General features: G+C 35.2%; 3 protein-coding genes across 3 annotated transcripts; 1 reads left to right on the top strand and 2 right to left on the bottom strand.

Moving 5' to 3' along the window:
* Positions 1 to 52: 52 nt before the first annotated feature.
* Positions 53 to 2,425, bottom strand: LOC120130642 (exosome complex exonuclease RRP44 homolog A-like). The gene is made up of 8 exons (XM_039147842.1): positions 2,346 to 2,425; positions 2,185 to 2,240; positions 1,985 to 2,029; positions 1,687 to 1,823; positions 1,292 to 1,532; positions 905 to 1,007; positions 223 to 463; positions 53 to 130 (listed from the first exon to the last, which is right to left on the bottom strand). The coding sequence occupies exons 1-8, from the start codon at positions 2,423 to 2,425 to the stop codon at positions 53 to 55; spliced, it is 981 nt and encodes a 326-aa protein (XP_039003773.1).
* Positions 2,426 to 7,117: 4,692 nt separating this feature from the next.
* On the top strand, positions 7,118 to 8,269 carry LOC120130640 (54S ribosomal protein L19, mitochondrial-like). Its single transcript, XM_039147841.1, has 2 exons — positions 7,118 to 7,127; positions 7,652 to 8,269. Exons 1-2 carry the CDS (start codon positions 7,118 to 7,120, stop codon positions 8,119 to 8,121), a joined length of 480 nt encoding a protein of 159 aa, XP_039003772.1. The 3' UTR covers positions 8,122 to 8,269.
* A 2,210-nt stretch (positions 8,270 to 10,479) lies between these two features.
* LOC120130924 (epidermal growth factor receptor substrate 15-like 1) lies at positions 10,480 to 18,558 on the bottom strand. The gene is made up of 13 exons (XM_039148071.1): positions 18,187 to 18,558; positions 16,462 to 17,641; positions 15,508 to 15,723; positions 15,186 to 15,412; positions 14,720 to 14,794; positions 14,389 to 14,460; positions 14,188 to 14,286; positions 13,974 to 14,045; positions 13,775 to 13,889; positions 12,990 to 13,058; positions 12,521 to 12,818; positions 12,219 to 12,339; positions 10,480 to 11,809 (listed from the first exon to the last, which is right to left on the bottom strand). The coding sequence occupies exons 1-13, from the start codon at positions 18,322 to 18,324 to the stop codon at positions 10,862 to 10,864; spliced, it is 3,630 nt and encodes a 1,209-aa protein (XP_039004002.1). The 5' UTR covers positions 18,325 to 18,558; the 3' UTR covers positions 10,480 to 10,861.
* Positions 18,559 to 19,597: the final 1,039 nt, after the last annotated feature.

Below are 19,597 nucleotides of genomic sequence, written 5' to 3'. Positions count from 1 at the left end.
ATGATCGCAAATCCAGCCGGATTGAATTTGTCACATCTTCACTAGACACAGACTATGGTAATGGTGGCAAGCAAGCTAAAACTTGGGAAGAAAAGGGCCTTGAGTTTATATCATTCTCAATTAAGACCACCTGCAACACAATACACAAGTATTACTAACTTCAGTAATTACTGTTACATAAATGAAAAGAGATTGAGAGAGGAAGAAGTTATTATCACATACCTCATTCTCACTGTCCCTATCACCTATTTCTCCTATGACTCGTACATAGTGACCAGAAGGATACCGAGATTGACGGTCCCAAGAATCAACTGCCACTATTATCCTCTTATCCAAAAGATTCTCAAGTTGTCGGGTTTGAATCCGAATCTTAGGAACTCTATGATCTTTGGAGACAAACAGGGCAGATATAAGGCTTCCTGTACCAGCAGGAAGAGGCATCGGCTCCAAAGACCCACAATAACTGAAAAATCATTTAGACTATAAGCAAAATAGCAAGAAATAGTCAACATCATTAAGCAGGGAAAATATAAGGAAAAAGGCTTTTGAACATATTTGATTCTAATAACAGTGAACACGCTGAATCCACTAAGATGACAGTTTTAGTGCTGACCACATAAGATATATGAAGAATATCTCTCATTCAATTATTTGAAAGAGCTTCGCTAACGATAAAACTTGAAAAAACTGAAATAAAACTCTAACAGGCTGAACTAGGAGACAGAAAACAAGTAACAGTGAAGCTAATTTAATTCATAACTTGGCCTTGCCTCACTGAGGCAGTTATATAAGGTACACCAGAAAAAGAACAGATATAAATAAATCATACTACGGTAATAGGAAAATAACTTACGAATGCCAGTTCTGCTTTATAATACCAAAAACACGGTCTGATGGACGCTACGGAGTGGAGTTCATGTCACTGGCTAAACCTGATACCAGATTCGTAGTTCTAGGGGCATCATCAGCACTGCTTGGAGCTAAATGAACATCTTCTTCCTCATCCTCTGCAAGGGAAGAGAGAAAACAATAAGAAACTAGACACATGATGTGAAAGTGATAGGCAGTATGTTTAGTGTTCTGTGCCCTTATGCAAGAGAGACCATGATGAAAATATTGTTTTACAACAGAACCAATTAAGATACCAAGCATCATGCTAAGTGCAAAGACATATAAGCAACTTCTATAACATTAATGTGTACTGGAAGCATGCTCATAATCACCTATAAATATTTAAAAAACAAACATTAACATTTTCCACCGAACCTAGAAAACACAAAAACCTTAATACCTTCATCTGCAATGGATAAGTTATTCTCCTCATCCCACTGATCTTGGGGCAGAAGTTCTACAGTTACTATATCACCATCAAAAGCTCTATTCATGTTTTGACGTGCATGTATAATTATTTCATCACCTATGCTCTCACTTCCAACATATGCTTCAAATGGATTGTACCGATTAATCCGAAGCTTTCCTTGATGGTATATTCCACGATGCAAACCCAAAGTAATCCCAGACATGGGTTTATGCTGAACAAAGAAAAGAAAAGAATAAGACTTACCTCTTAATAATAGTAATTTGTCTCATGCTTCAAATTTGAGAACCAATTTGTTTCATGGAAACAAAACTTAACCAAATTCGTTGTTTACAATTAATAATAGCAAACAGAACTGGCAAACTTACCTCTTGATAAACAACTTGTCTCTTGGAAGGTCTCAAATCTTCAACTTCATCCATGACAATATCTTCGGATTCAGGTGCAGGATGAACAAGCAGATCAAGTAACTCTGGTTGATCCAATGATTTTACATATGACTGAACTGAAACAAATTGATAATTGAACATTTAGCTGCAGGCATGAATAATTCCAATAATTTGAAAAAGAGATATAAACCATTAGAACTCAATATATAAAATATAGTAAGTCCATATATAAAATGTCGATTTGATATAAGATTCGGAGAAAGTAAAGTGTGCATACTTGTTTCAGCAGAAATGCCCTCTTCGGTGGCCCTCCTCTTATTTTCTGTCATTGGTTATAAGGAAAACTGTTGTTGCAGTACCAAGATGAGTTTGATACTACCGAGTAGCCACCCAAATTGCTGAAGCATGAAACGTCATAGTAAACAAATTAAATTTCAGAAGCAAATGATTGGGGGAAGATTAAAGAGCTAATCTAACCTCTGTTATTGTAATCATTTGGAGTTTCACCATCCATGCGCTTTACAAATGTGTCTCTGGTAACAAAAATAAATAGTGGACGTAAGAGGTAGAAAATAAAAGTGTTTTATTAGCGGGGCAGTGAGTGAAAAGAAGAGAATTCGAGGAATGAGAAAACCAACCTATGGAACTGATTACTGAAAACATAGAACTTGCGGAGAGGATTGGTGGAGAGAGCTCTAATTCTATTGTAAACGGCCATGTTTTCTTCTTAACCTCATCCAGCACCACGGATAGCTGTTGAAATATATTTTGATATAACAAATTTAAAGGCAAAATGTTTTTAATTTGAATTGAATTTATTCAAAGTTTTCAAAATGTTTCAAAAATAATTCAAAGTCCATTAAAATCGGATTTGAGCAAAAATTCCACAATACAAAGAGGGTACCGATACCCCAGGGATACCCATACCCCTGGCTACAACGACTAGTAACAACTAGTTAATTTGAATTTATTGAAGGAGTACCGATACCCCCTATTATGGGCAGCCTTTTTGAGTAGAAAAATCATTCCCAAACGGCTTCAAAACATCCCCAACGGCTATATATGACTTTAAACACATTCCAAGCTATAAATACAAGCTAAGGACACTTGAAGAAAGAAGAGAACAACTATCCAAGCAATTAAACATAAGAGAAGAGTTTTTCATTCTTATTTCATCTTTTTCTTGTAAATATTTTGTTCTTGTGAGCTCAATCTTATAAACACATACATTAGAGAGGTTTTATTGTTTACATCTTTTATCCTTTTGTAAAGGGGAAAGGTTCTAGCTTATCTCTTGTAAAAGCTAGAGAAAAGTTCTAGTTTAGCCCGGAAAAACTGAGTTGTAAGGTTATCTCTTTGTCTTCAAAAGAAAGAACAAATTAGTGAATTTGTTGGAAAATCCTTGGTGAGGAGCTAAGGTAGTGGACGTAGACTTTGGTTGAGAAAGTCGAACCACTATAAATAGTTGTGCAATTCTTTATCTTTCAATCTCCTTACTCCCTAAACACAAAAACCATCCCGACCCCTCTTTGCAAACCGATTCGGTTGTCGATTCGAGCTTCCGAAAATCCCAACAATTGGCATCAGAGACTAACTCATTAGAAGGCTTAACATCCTTGAGACAATCCTCGAAGAAGCTCTACCAATTTCCAACACAACCGAGAAGATGACTTCCACTTCCGACTCGTTTCACATGGAAGACTCCCTACCAAACGACAAGCCTCCATACTTCAATGAACTCAAATATCGTCATTGGAAGAATTAATAAAGGTATTCATCCAATCCAATGATCTTGATACATAGGAGATAATCGAGAACAACTACTCTTCTCCAAAGAAGAAGGATAAGAAGTGGAGTGACAAAGAACGGAAGAAAGCTCAACTTAATGCCAAGGCTATGCACATGGTGTTTTGTGCATTTGGTCCTAAAATCTATGAAGGAGTTTTTTCATATTTAAGTGCCAATGAGCTTTGGAATAAGCTCGAGGAAATCCATTGAAACAAGAAAGAAGAACCAACAAAGGTGGTGTCTCTATTGACTCGTGAAGAGCCTAAGGTATCTTCTAACTCAAATGAATTAAATTCATATTCTTTTGATGAGTTACAAGCTGCCTACAATGAATTATTTTTGGAGTTTGAGATCATAAACTGCAAATATAGAAAAATGATTTCAAAATTTAAACTTGAAAACGATTTTCTTTTGAAAACAAAAACAGATTTTGAAAGCCAAAATGAAATTTTGAAAAAAGATTTAGAACTTTCAAAAATAAAAATTGAAAGTTTTGAAAAAGAAAATTTTGATTTAAAAGTTAAGCTTTAATGCTTAACAAAAGAAAAAGAAATCATTTTAAATAATTCATTTAGTTTCATAATGGAAAAATTCTCACATTGTCATTATCATGGTCATATGGAACATACTTGTCCTTTGAAGAAAGGAAAACATTTTAAAATTAGGCAAGTATGGGTTCCGAAAGGAACAAGGGGCATTGAAACTAACGTTCAAAGATCCAAAGCAATTTGGATACCAAAATCTACTTAAATGTCTCTTGTAGGTGTGTGGAAGCAATGGTGATGAAAGTGATGATATTCAAGATGCTCTAGCCACACATGAAAATAAATGGGTAACCTCTAAGCTTAATGTTTTTAATTTTAGTTATTTGGTTGCTCATTTGATTTTAATCATGCATGAGTTTTTTTTAAATGATTATACATTATTGTTTTAATCTCATGTATGTTAAAATGTTTTATGATGAACATTTTAAAGTTTTAATGATTTTTCAAAATTTTTAGTTCATCATAATAAAATTTTGGTCAAAATTGATTTTAAATGCAAATGATATCTCTCTAACAATTGATATCAACTTTTTAAATACTTTGATTTTACAAAATTTTTGACCTAAATTTGAATGTTTATGCATGTGGTTTAAATGAAAATGATATCTCTTTAACATTGATATCAAAATTTTTCAAATGCATAACATTTTTGGAAAACTTTATGCATATGATTTAAATTTAACAATTGATATTGCATAAATTATTTTAGACTTTGATACATTGAATTTCATGTGCTACTAACATGTTTGTTATTCTTTGTTGAAATTCAATTTTGTTTAAGTGTTAAATTCTTAAAAGCTAAATTTTGTTTAGAATGTATCTATTAAGGGAGAGCTTTGATTTTTCAAATGATTTTTAAATGTCAAATTTACTATTTACTCTCCAAAGTTATTTTGAACTTCAAAGATTGAATTATTTTTTATATAACAAAAAGGGGGAGAAGTTTGGTTTGAAAAAACTAATTTTTTAATGAAAAGGGGTACCCATACCCCTTGGCTGCAACAGCTAGTTAATTTGAATTTATTGAAGGAGTATCGATATCCTATGATGGGGTACCGATACCCCCTATTATGGGCAGCCTGTTTGAGTAGAAAAATCATTCCCAAACGACTCCAAAACATCCTCAACGGCTATATACGACTTCAAACACATTCCAAGCTATAAATACAAGCTAAGGACACTTGAAGAAAGAAGAGAACAACTATCTAAGCAATCAAACACAAGAGAAGATTTTTTCATTCTTATTTCATCTTTCTCTTGTAAATATTTTGTTCTTGTGAGCTCAATCTTGTAAACACATACCTTAGAGAGATTTTCTTGTTTACATCTTTTATACTTTTGTAAAGGGGAAATGTTCTAGCTTATCCCTTGTAAAAGCTATGTAAATGTTTTAGTTTAGCCCGAAAAAACTAGGGAGTTGTAAGGTTATCTCTTTGTCCTCAAAAGAAAGAACAAATTAGTGAATTTGTTGGAAAATCCTTGGTGAGGAGCTAAGGTAGTGAACATAGACTTTGGTTGAGAAAGTCAAACCACTATAAATCGCTGTGCAATTCTTTATCTTTCAATCTCCTTACTCCCTAAACACAAAAACCATCTTGATCCCTCTTTGCAAACCGATTCGGTTGTCGATTCGAGCTTCCGAAAATCCCAATAATAACACTAGCAGTACAACGTTGTTGATGGCAGGGTTCTCGAGCAAGTCAATCTTCCGACATCAATCAATAACAACAGTAATGATGAAAATGAAATGTTAAAATTTGGGAACACAATGAAATAATCAGCATAATTACATTGAAGCCAAAAGGGAAAGAAAGAAACCTGTTGAAGAAGGACATTGGTATCGAAAACGAGAATGGGAGAAGCAGAATCCAAAGGAGCACGTGAAGTGGAAGTGTCGCATGTTTTGCAAACAGCAGCTCCACAGTAAATGTGTCTCTAAGATATATTTCTCTAACTTCCTGACCCACCCCAACAATCATCATTTATAAACTAAACTAAATGCATTTTTCAATTCCTTCTCATTTTATATATAATATATATGAATGAATTGAAAAAGGAAGAGGAGCGGTGTAGCAACCTTAATTCTGCCGCCCTTGGTCTTCCTGCTGAACGTGTTGCTATTCAACATCTTTCTTCATCTTTGAGTGTTCAATTTTTTTTAAAAAGTACTCTGATGTCCATAAATTAAAAAGAGAATCTGTAAAATCGAATTTGAGAAAACGCTTCATGAAGGTTTTGAATAAATTTTCAGAAAAAAAAAACATATGGCGTTAAAGGGCTAAATATGAGTGACCAAAAAATGAAATTTGAAAATTGGATGATAAAATTGAAAATTTTTAAGTTAGATGATCAAAATTGATTATAATAAAAATTCAGTGACTAAATGCATAGTTTACCCAAAGTATTCTGGAAATCCAAGTAAAATAAAAAGGTCAAATTTAGTTTTAATCCATACTGGGAGTTGGGTCCTAATATGTCCAAATTGAGAATAATATTAAGGGACACTACATAAATGGTCATCAAACTTTTAGAATGCTTGCATTTTAGTCAACTAACTTTAAAATTTGTAATACTATCACTGAACTTTTAGTTCGTTTTCAGTAAGATTCTGAAGTTATCTCTCATTAGTTTTGTCTGACGTGACACGTTATCTTATGTTAACCCTTCTTCTTCTTGACAAACACAAATACATTTTTAATCGGATTACATTGTCTTATAAACGAAAACTCTATCTTGCAACCCAACTTGGTCTGAAAAGCTCAGCAAACTGATAGCCTGAAAAGGAGTTTCTGCTAACTGGCACCTGTTGTAATAAAGGCTTATCCATTTGGACAGATACAGACTGATATAGATTTCCTCTTGCACTACCGTTAAAGACCCCATTAAATGATTGATTATCTTGCGGTGGAACCAAACCCATCAAGTACACTTGTCCTTGCTCAGGGTAAAACAAAAAACCAACGAAGATCCCATAATGACAGAAAAGACACCATGCTCCAATTTGCATTTGGGGTCACGAGCTTAGGTTGATATGAAATTTTTTGAAAGATCATGGACAAGAACACCCTTGATTGGGGATGGGGAAAGGTTATCTGATCCCTGTTTCACAAAAGAAGAAATTTGATTCATAGAGCTCAACCTTCTTGCTTCTAGCAGCTGAGGCAGTGGATCATGGACATGGTTGCAAGGTATGAATTTCATGATTTTTGTTGGTGGTATCGTCAAGAAAAAAAGGGTTAACGGGAGGTAACGTGCTACGTCAAATAAAAATAATGAAAGTTAACTTCAAGGATCTTTCATAAAACGAACTAAAAATTTAATGATTGTATTGTAAGTTTTAAAAGTTGAGTGACCCAAAATGCAAGTATCCTAAAATCTCGATGAACATATATGTAATTTACACTAATATTAATTAATAAAGTTAGAATAATAAGGGACTATAGATATTAAAATGGATTTGAAAAATAAAAAATCGAAAAAATAAATATTAAACTTTAGTATAACAAGGGACTAAAACCACAATTAAACGAAAACCGTTTACGATTTACTGCTATAATTTATACTCTACGTTAGTTCACCTGAGAAATTGAAGGAATCAGTTGTAGGGTAAGCAAAATCAGAGAGGCATGTCATCGCTGAAAGAGATCCTAACGCGGCGACCATCCGGCTGACGGTGCCTGCAGGAGGAGCACGACCCGCACCGCTTGTAGGCCCAGCCCTCGGACAGTACCGGCTCAATCTAATGGCCTTCTGCAAGGACTTCAACGCCCGAACCCAAAAGTACAAGCCCGACACCCCCATGGCAGTCACGATCACCGCCTTCAAAGACAACACCTTTGAGTTCACCGTCAAGTCTCCTTCCGTCACGTGGTACCCGAAGAAGACGGCGGGTATCGAGTCCGGAAGCAGCAGGCCAGGCCACGTTATCGCCACCACATTGTCCGTCAGACACATTTACGAGATTGCCAAGATTAAGCAGTCCGATCCCTATTGTCAATACATGTCCCTGGAGAGTATTTCTAAGTCCATTATTTGCACTGCTAATACTATGGGGATTAAAGTGGTAAAGGACTTGGATTAGATTCTTCATTTCCTTTTCAATCCAAAAACCTGAAATGTTCTTGCTCTTCTTTGGGTTTGGTGCATCTTAGCTGTTCGACGTATTGTCTGCGTGAAATCCTTGACATGTTGGTTTAGATGATTTCTGCAAATTTCAAACATTATTTCAATTCACTGCATCATTTCTGAATTGTTTAATAATTATGTACTCCTAGTCCTACTACTTTGGCCACCTTATACTTCGATGATTAAATGTCTGCACATCTAAAGAACACGATGAGTTGTGCATTAGAAAAGGCGGTGAGTAATGAAATGGTGTAACCTCGATGCCGGAGATTTAAAAGTTTAACCATGAGTAAGTATTGACCGCGGTCGAAATATTTAAATTTAAGAAAAAAATACAATATCTTATTAGATATTTAAGTTTAAGCATGAATTAAAAGATCTTGGTTGTAAAATAAAAATTATTATTTTTTGAAGTATCGGGTTCGAGTAGGAGAAATATCAGAAGTGTGAATGTTCAATATCAAATGGTTAAGAGTTATCTTTAAACATATTATGCATTATATTCATCTCATATTAATGAAAAAAAAATAAAATTCTATTAGACTAAAATGTATCGAATATATAATTTTTTTTTATAGGTTTCGAGGTCCATTTGACCCCAATAGAGCTCCGCCTCTGTATATATAGAATTATTGAACTTTGCATATCATTTTGCTGCAAAGTTCTGTTTGTCGAAGCAATTGTGTTCAATTGGACATTCAAATGGAGAAAAAGAACTAGTGTTGTTTTAATCCAGCCAAAGGGCTAAAATTGTGGAAATGCTCAGGTGCGACAGTCATAATATACGGCTAAAAAAAGTGTTATCGGTTTTTGTTATTATTTAAATAATAAAACATGTAAAAATGACCGGAAACATTATTATTTCTATCGATTTTGTTATTATTGGGCGCTTTACCGGATTTAGTAAAACGCTACCGGTTTTTTTATACTGGTTTTGTTATTGTTGGACACTTTTACCGAAAATGTTAAAAGAAATTAATGTTTTTAGGTAAAAACAATAATATTTTAAGTGATTTTTAACGGTTTTGTTATTTAAATAATAATAAAATCGATAGCGTCTTATTTTAATCTTATATTAAGGTGCCGCATTGTAGAACTTCCCCTAAAATTGTTGCAAGTATTTTGCAATTGTAGATCTATCAGTGCATAAGATTGAAACCTTTCCGCAGCTCCTGAGCCGGAAAAGTTATAGACAACTTCAAACCTTCAACTGAATTGAGTTACAGACACAGAAGCAGCTAAATTTGAATAACTAAGTTGTAAGAATAGTTCTTCACGTGAGTTGCAGGCGTGATCGTAAGAATTGTTTTTTTTAAGAAAAATAATGATTTCATAATAATAAGTTATATCAAAATAATTTATTGGACATTTAATTTCATGTTGAACGTTCCAACAAATAGAATAGTCAGTATAACCAAATGTGGTATAGCAGATCCATGACAAGATATAATGAGATTGAACAAGAGAAAATGTTATGTCTCGTGAAATATCTATAAATGTAGCAGGTATATAATCATACATCGAGAAGAAGCAAAAAATCCATATTAAGGTGCTCTACAAAAGGATAAATGTGACGGAATCACATATTTTATTAAAGTATTATAGAACTTAATCACCATGAGAAACTCTAAGACCACTCCACTTGACACCATGACGCATGAAATTTTGTACATCAAAATTGTAGTCGGAAGACTCGTCCCAAATCAAGAGCATATTCCCATCTCACACAAGACCGAAAATCAGGACAAGCAGCCTTACATACCATTCGGTAGGCTTCAAAGCTCCCAAATTCCACCCACTCGCCATCCTCCTACCATGCGTCGTACATCAAGCTTTGTGCTTTTTACCTTTCTGAGCTCGACGAAATACTCACTTCATTATGCGTGCCCTTGGATGAATGTCAGCCTCGTTCGATGCCGATTTCAGAGAAGCTCCTGATTTGGCTTCCGGTTTTGATACTCCCCTTCTGTGAAGATTTCCAATTCAATGTAAGCGATTGATAATTAAAACTCTTATTGTCTCTGATTGCCTATTTCGTGGATTTTGCCAAAAATAGTGTTCTATTCTTTTTGAAGGAGTAAAATTTAAAATTCAGTAGAAAATGAGGAGCTTAATTGATTGTAATCTGTGTCTCAGCAATTGCAGGGAATTTCTGTCACCGAGAGTAAGCCACATGAGAGATTTGTAAGTTATGAGATCAAAATACTGCCAACAAAATCATCCACAACTATATGCCATCAGGACAGAAAACAAGCATCCTACACGCACATATATGATGAAAGAAAAATAAAGGATTATTATCCAAAAATCATAGCAAGAACAATGAGTGCATGAAAAATGAGTTTATACAAATTTTACGTTTCATATCGCATACAATGATTATCACCGACTATTTGGAAACAACATTCCGCAAGTCCAGACCCGTCCATAAACCAGGAGAAAAGCCACTAAAACTACAAAAACTAAAAACAACCAAACGAAAGAAAATGAACTGTATAAAGATGCAGAAAAGAGAATAGAAACAAAAAAGACTTTGGCACAATCACTCCTTTATCGAGTTACTATATATACTAACAAAATAATCAAAACCACCACACAAGAGACCAAAATCTCGACCTACAAGGCATGATATCGCGAAACACCCCCCGCGTCCATTTAATTGCATTTATATTGTATGATGCCGCATTTATTTATAACTAAAAAGCACTCCATTTATCGGAATCTCTCCTCGGAGTCTCACTCTCCAGTGAAGTCCTAAATGGCCCTGTTGACCCAAATGGATCATTGTCATCAAATGACGCAAACTCGCTATTATGACCAAACCCTTTACTGCTTCCCATGGAATCAAATCTAGACAGTGATTTATCAGGTTGATCACGTGCATTAAATGAGTCGAACCTCGATGGAGGAAACCCATAACCCTGATCAAAGTCTGTTGAGCTGTGCATGGAATCAAACCTGTCGAAGGTGCGGGACTGAAACAATCCACTGTCTTGCATGTTGAATGAATCAGACCTAGAGAAACTGTCAAATGAGTAAGCTTCTGATCCTTCACCAAAACTCTGTTGGGAATAATGGTAAGATGGGGTGCTTGGAACAGAATCCGCAAAAGGAGAAGAGCTCTTCCCCTTGAACATGTTATCCACATAGGCAGGAGTGCTTGGAACAGAATCTGCAAACAAGGATGAACTCTGACCCTTGAACATATTATCCGCATAGGCAGGAGTGCTTGGAACAGAGTCTGCAAACAAGGATGAACTCTTCCCCTTGAACATGTTATCCGCATAGGCAGGAGTGCTTGGAACGGAGTCTGCAAACAAGGATGAACTCTGTCCCCTGAACACGTTATCCACATAGGCAGGGGTGCTTGGAACAGAATCTGCAAACAAGGATGAACTCTTCCCCTTGAACATGTTATCTGCATAAGCAGGGGTGCTTGGAACAGAGTCTGCAAAAATAGATAAGCTCTTCCCCAGGATCATGTCACCAGGGTTTGCAGGGGTGCTCGGAACAGAATCAAAAACAATCGGACCTTTCCCAGGGAACAAGTTTTCTGTTTGCGAGGTCTGTGTTTTTATGGGCTTTATATTGAAGCCACCAAGACCAAATAAAGAGTTATCATCATGCCTCTCAGGATCCATCTCCTGCAAGAAAAGTTTTCTTTAGACCGATTTGTGAGTCTCAATAAAATTCTGACAAATCTTTTCAAGAAACAAGCATCGGTTAAGAAATATATTGCAATCAAGACAAACAAGAGAAACTTTGACATTCAAAGAAAGAGAAAATAATATAAGGTTGTCTTTGATAAACTAATTTGACACTAAAATGTCCTGAGATATTAAACTAGAAAACTGTAGGCACTACTCAAATCAGCCTTGGCCAAAAGACCAAACAAAAAATTTTCATTATAACTGAAACATAATTCTTTTTCATAACTAAAGAAAACCAATCTGAATATAGAAAATATCAGTTTCATTCTCTTGATTTGGCTTCAGAAAGAAAACAACCTGCAATTTAATCTGAATGAGTCTGCAAGACTAAAAATCCACTTACCTTGCCATGTTCATTGTCAAAGCCAAAAACTGGATCTTTAAACTGAGAATCAACTTTTCCCCGGATGGGTTCATCAAAACTCTTGTCCTCAGAAAATAAAGATTCAGCACCACCCTGATCACTGTAAAGGGTATATCACCAATTGGTCAAAACCTTAAGCCTTAACATCAAAGACTTAAAGGAAGAAAAAGGAAAAAGAAATCCATACTGTACAACCATTTGCAGGTTCATTGCTTGCAGAAAATAATGCAAGAGGAATAGTAGTTGGAGAACTACATAATACTGCAAACGAAACAACACACCTTCTAGATTCTTTAGCAAGAGCTGAGCTATCAGTATCATCAGTTTTCTTGGCGTGGGGAGAACCATCAGCACCACTACTTGTCCCATGGGAATCCTGGAATTCTTGAGATTGCTTATCTGTTGTAACATCCGGTTTTCCAGATGGACTTTTTGCCAGGCCATCCTCACTTTGGTCAATTGTTATGTCTTTGTCAGGGATTACAGAAGCTGTTTCTTTTTGAACTAATGAAGATTTTGATTTTGGAGGGGCTATGACATTTTGCACATCAAGTGTGAGCTCCTTTACAAATGTGAATCCTACAAGGAGAATCAAGTCATGATTCATCAGAATAGAATACAAATTAGACTAATCAGAAGAAAGTACCATATAAAAATCTATACATAATGTCAAGTGCATGCCAAATATTATTAAATAAGGTCACCAAACAATAGGTTGGACATCAAAAGATATGCCCTACAAGCACATACCTTCATCTTCAAACTTGTCCCAATCTTCATCCCAATCAGCTACAACTTCTTGGATTCCAGGTTGCCAGCCTTTGAAAAGTTGACAATAAAGTGAAATCTTTTAGGTATATGCTTATATAAAAACACATAAGATTAGCTGGAAAATGGAATGTTCACAAAAAATGTAACCTGAATAAGAAAACAAATCCAATAAAAGCTCTCTAGATATCTTAAATTTACTATCTTGAAAAAAGAAAAAAAATGATGGGAAACCTTACACCCACATTCAGCTCAATGCAGATTAAAAAGCAAATAAAAAGTGTGACAAGATTACATAAGTTACAAATTATAGCTTCTGAAGGAGATTAAGAATAGTAGCATAAACAGAAATATTTTCCTCGAGTACACAAGTCCTCCCCCAATCATTCTTATCAACAAACCAGTCTCTTCAAGGTCTATGCAAATTATTATTTATCAACTCCAAACTATGTGGTCATATCTTAACATCTGCATCCCTGCATTCAAGATTTTACCCTGTGCAACAATTTGCTCAATCCTTCTAAGATATGTATCCGTCAATTTGTGTCCTAAGTCGCCATACCTTATTGTCTATAGAAATGTCCAACTTGAAGATGGAATATCCACATCTATAGGTCATCCTTCTTTTACTAAATGTACACTCTATATATTCCATCTTTGATTAGCTCAATCTAAACTCCCGAGCTTCTAGTGTTTTGTCTCCAAAGCATAGGGAAAAGCCCTTACATCATAAAATACCACAAGCATAGACAGAGTGGAAATAATACCAAATGGAAGCTCAACCAGTGAAGTCGGTTTAGCTCGTAATCCATATTGTTTGCAACGTTCATTAAGAAATTTCACTAATTCCTCCAGACTTGTTTGTATTTGATTGGCACGCTCCTGCACAAGCCAACAGAAACTATGCTTTTACATACAGGTTTCAGTATCCATGACCAAATCTAATTATTTACAAATGGATGATACCTGGAGAACACCATCCTTATTGTCTCCTTGTTCTATTTTGACTATTGCCTGATACAATTCCATTTTTTTCTCCTGCAAGTGGTTCAAGTCAATCTGACTGAAATTTCTAATGAAAGCAAAGCACAATAAATTTTCAGCAAAAGGAAATTCAAGCTTGGCCATCAAGCCAATCAAACATTAGCTATCACTCAAAACATAGAAAACTCCTAAATACCTGAATATCACGAAATGTGGACTCCTCAATGGTTAACCTAGAGGCTACATCTCCAGACAGCCTGTACTTCTCTTCATACTTCTTCGCCAATGCTTCAACCTGAAATTCAGAATAGTTCAACTGCTCAACAAAAAAACAAAAAAAAAACACCACAGGGAAGTAGAATTGAATTGTGGAACATTGAAATAAAAGGAAATGTACCTCTCTTTTGTCAGCAGAGGCTCTTTCAGTAATCTCATTAAGTCGATTGTCACATCTGCTTTTATATAAAATCTAGTGCCGAGTGGCAACAAGTGGAAATAAAAAGGGCAACAAATCAATGGTCTGAAGATGCAACATCAAAGACAGCAAAACATATGCATTTGAACATGAACATGAACTTAGCTCAAAAATGATTCCCGTCTAAGGCATTCTTATGTCTTTAGCAAACTAGCATTCTAGAAAGTAGGGTTTGTTTAATTCCAAAGAGGTCAACTGTAACTGAATGATGAAGGCCTTGCAATAATCATAAAGTCAAAAGGAGCATACTTACAAGTTCCTGCATCTTCGCGCGAAAGAATTCAGTCTTTCCTCTTGAATCTTGAATTTCCTTTTCCAGTTCCTCAACCTTCAAAAAGAAAAATGAGGCTGAATCAAATATCTAGAATAGATAATACCATGCACTTCAGACTTCAGAAACAATAGAGCCTAAAAACAATATAAAATTGTAACAGTTCATATAATATCAAATTTCACAAGAAATTGCCTATACTCGGTTACTTTAACCATCTTTCAGAATAGCGAAAAATGAAATTGAATTAAATGACTTTGTACATGGCAGCCCTACACCTGAGATGCCATCTATAGCATTGATTGAGGAAAAGAAGAATAAAAATAAAAGAAATTTCATGGAAAATAAATACAAACGGATCAAAAGTGGGAAAGGGTTGGGGGTGGGAGATACAATAAATTCCACATTGGCTTCTAGTAAATAGAAAGTCACAAAGAAGAGGAAATGCCTTTTTATTTGCATCTGTTGCCTCTTTGAACCTTGAGTTAAGAGAAACTTGCTCCTCTTGGCTAAGTTGATCTACAAGGTTCTTCTCCAGAACTGGAACCTTGGACTTTTGCGAAGCGAGTGGCGTCTGTGCATCAGTCTGAGAAACTGACACTGGCCTTGGCGGTCTTCCCCTAGCAGAAGGTAAAGGTGGCAGTGGAGCAGTTGTAGCTTGTGGTTGCAGGAAACCTATAAAAGATGTTTTTGTAAAAGGAGATTTATCCATGAAGAAAAAAAGGAAAAGCAAAATACGGAATAAATATGACACAATAGGAAAACAATACCATGAGCAGGCCCCCAAGCTACATTTCTATGTGGAACTGGAGGGTGACCAGAAGTGGATGGAGTCTCATCAGATACGAGAGTACTTGGGAGCACTGAAGGAAGAGGGCGGCCTTCTCTATAGCGTTCCATCAAATAAAGAGCAGTACAAAACTCTCTCAAAGAAAGCATGCTGTCATTATCTCGATCAGATAGGTCCCACACCTGTTTTAAGACCTCTGAAACACCAATAATAATTTCAGAATGACCATTGTATCATAAGGTAGCACAGCAATTGTCTTATAGAAGGAACACGAAATTATTTCTGAATTTAACAGAGCTATATGATTCTTAAAAAAAGAGAGCTGTAACTGCTGATACGGAGAAAAAAGGTCAATGTAGTAAAAAATTAAAAAATAGAAAAGAAATGAACCAAACTGGTTTCAATTACATTAAATTGTTAACTAAATAATTCATTGAAAATAATTTCTTAAAATGTTTTCCAAATTGAGTAACCCAAAGTGTATGAAGGAAACACACACACACACAAAAATAATCATTGAAGAGTGATGTTATCAATGATTTATCATTAACACTTCTAACAATAAAATTGATTGATGTAAACCAAAGAGATTAGCCTATCTTTTATTGATTAATGTTTCATCGATCAATAATAGATTTCATTATTTTACAAGCACCCTACCTGCTTACCATGAGTTTAAGAATAACTGCAAGGCAATTTATTCCGGGAGCTGTTTTGTGGTCTGTCTGGTTAGAGGTAGTTACAAAGATTGTGACTGTTTGTTCAAAAAATTAACTAAAAAACATAATACAAACTTAATGATCGGCCAGTTATATCCATGCAGAGTCCACATGATCTATTGCACTATCACCATAAGATTTCAAAAATATATCTTAACCAACACAATTGAGCTACTAGATGATAAACCAAAAGCTGACAGTTGCTCATAGCCTACCTCTTGGAAGCCTCCAGCTTAAGAACAGATTGCGAGCCTGATCACCGGTAATTTTTCCATCTCTATCAGTGTCAACTTGTAAAAATACTTTTGTATACTTCTGTATATCAGATTGAGTCATCTTTGGCCATGGGTGCTGAGACTGAGTTGATTGAGCAGAAGACAAGTTCCCAGGTCCAGCAGGAAACCCAGTTGAACTAGATGCAGCATTGTTTTGACCTGCAGCCTGCTGGTTCTGTCTCCCTGTTGGATGACCTGGGTGATACTGACCACCCACAGGTTGTTGAAAAATTGTACCCTGCAAAGACTCAGCTGGGATTGACTTTGCAGAAGGATGGGGCCCAGAAGCTGGAACAGAGGTCATTGGGACAATGAAGCCAGTTGCAGAAGATGTTGTTGCCAAAGAAGTTTGCTTTGATTGTGATGAAGTTGTAGAGAAGACATCACCAAAAAGAGAATTAGAGGCAAATCCATTTCCTGAAACCACCAATGTCTTGGAATCCCCTGCTGCTAACTGGTTGGATGGAATGGAAGAATCTTGCGGTTTTGGAGCAGAAGAGGATATCACAGGGGTTGCTTGTGGTATTGGTTGCATAGAAGGTGTCAACCCCGAAGTTGTAAGTCCAAATCCTTGGCCTGCAGAAGGACTATCACTTCGGTTTTGAGCTTGGTTACTGACACCCGTTGTGAATCCACCTGAGCTTCCACTTTGCCAATTAGTTGACGAGTTTGATGTTGGAAGACGATGAGGAGCCACCATGTTACCACCCTTCGGCACGCCTTCTGCAGCAAGTGCTGGTTGTATTTGTGATGAAGTGACGGGAGACATGGCTTGAGGTGGACTCACAACTTGATTTTGCAATGGTTGGGCATACTGCTGGTTTACACCCACATTACCAAGACCAGGTGCCCCATTGAGGGCAGAATTTTGGGATGGCACGGATGTGTTGCCACTGGACAGCGAAGTAACAGTTCCTACCCTTGGTTGTGGTGTGGGTGTGGCGGCAACGTTTATTTGTGGAGCAGGAATCCTAGCTGAAGCAGGACCGTACAGTGCAGCTTTGACCATATCTGGTGTCAGATCTCGCTTACTTTGTGCCACAGTTACAAGTTTAAGGGCATTATAAAAATCTTGCCTACCAAGATAACCCAGTTTCTTCTGGTCAGCATACATCCACACCTGCACGGAACAGAACATGAACAAAAACACAACTGACTGTGAAAAAAGCCATGTTTCTACATACTAAGATCTCCTTAAGCAAAGCAGATACAAGAATTATCAGGTAAAAAAAAAACTACCAAAACCCTGCTTCTTGTTTCAGATTTTAACAAATTTGACAGTTAAAAGGACAGACAGAAAATCACTAACAATTACGAATTAAAATCACAAAGTGCGCTGTTAAGATTAGTGTAAAACCTATATCAATTGTGTGTTTTTCGTTATGCTTTTCTCTCGATTGCCAGCTAGTTGCCAACATCTAAAAGCAACAGATTGAAATAAAAAGATTCCACCGAGCAGTTAACCGATCAATTAGAGCCAAATCTGAAGAAGTCCAACATTTTCATTAATTAATAGCACCTAACCCTAATCAAATAGAAACATTGTAAAATTGGCGGAATGAAAGACAAAAAAATAAAATCTGATTTATGCCTCAGGAGCCACCAAAGGAAAAAGGTAAGTAGTCAATATGTATGAAAAAATACGAAAAAGAAAACGGAAATGACCTGAGCGAGAACTTGTTTGGGCAAATTAGAGCCTTGAAAAAAGGCAACAGCCTCGGCTCCACTGATCTGGCCGTCGCCGTCCAAATCCGCCTTCCTAAAATAAGCATCGAACAGATCGGCCTGGTTTTGCGCCGCCATTCTTCAATTTCCAATCAATCCGAATATTTTATGCTGGAAATTGAATTTCAATTTGTATTCAAATCCACGAATGAAACAAAAATCGAAGTAAGATGGGAAATGGATCAATAACCATAGACCATCCAGTTCCACACTTGGAACGTGAAACATGGAACTTGGAAGGCCGATGCCGAATACGAGGTGCTTCTCTTTTCCCTTCCCCCCACCCCACCCCCTTTTTTATGTCTATCTTTTTTTTTTCCTTTCGGCTTTCGTTGTTGTTTCAGCAGTGCACCGGAGGAAAATAAAAATGATACTGATTAAATTATTAAAACTATAATTTGTGTTCCCCTGTTGTAAAATATATATTAATTTTAAAATTTATTATAAAAATTATACATTATATATATATATACTAATTTTTTTTGATAAAATATAAAAATGTCTCTTTGATTATAATATATTATTTTACTCAGTCTCATAACTATTAAAATTTATAAAATAGTCATCTGATAATATAATGTTGTTCTTTAAGTCACAACTATTAAAAGTTATAAAATGATCACTTGATTTTTCATTTTGTCCCAAACTCGTCATTTTTTCGTTAAAAAATTGATGGTAATTTGAATTGGACGTTAACTTGAATATGATATGATATTTGTTTAAGATTCTTAGTTCATACTATATCATATCTCAGTTAGTAGATTAACATCCAACTCAAATTGCTATCATTTTTTATGAAAAATGACGAGTTTGTAACACAATGAATAATCGGGTGACCATCTTGTAACTTTTAACAGTCGGAAACTTAAAAAAATAATGTCCTATAATTAAGGAATCATTTTATCTTTTAATAATCGGAAGACTCAATAAAACAACACCTTATAATTGGTGAATCATTTGTATACTTTACCAAAAATATTTTATCATATGTTCTCATTATTACTACGTCATTTATAATTCTTATTAACTAAATTATTTATTTTACTTATTTATGTTCATTTATATTTTATACTAATTAAAATCATTCATTTTACTTTTTCATATCATTAATTTCTGACTTTTAATTTTTTATGGGTAGTTGATTATTTAAAATAATAATTTAAAATGAGTTTAAAAGTTTTTAAATAGTAGGATCAATAACTAATGTAATAGAAAGGATTCATAAAATAATTTATTATTTATATTTTTAAAATAGATTTTATTGCACAAATAAAATATTTTATATAAATATTAATTTTTAAATATTCAATAGATAAATAATAAATATAATGATAATATATGTATATATAAA

Source organism: Hibiscus syriacus, unplaced genomic scaffold (genome assembly GCF_006381635.1).
Source record: "Hibiscus syriacus cultivar Baekdansim isolate YM2019G1 unplaced genomic scaffold, ASM638163v2 tig00110548_pilon, whole genome shotgun sequence".
In the NCBI taxonomy this organism is placed as follows: Eukaryota; Viridiplantae; Streptophyta; class Magnoliopsida; order Malvales; family Malvaceae; genus Hibiscus; species Hibiscus syriacus.
The sequence above is the reverse complement of the archived record's forward strand: the minus strand, read 5'-3'. Positions and strand labels throughout refer to the sequence as shown.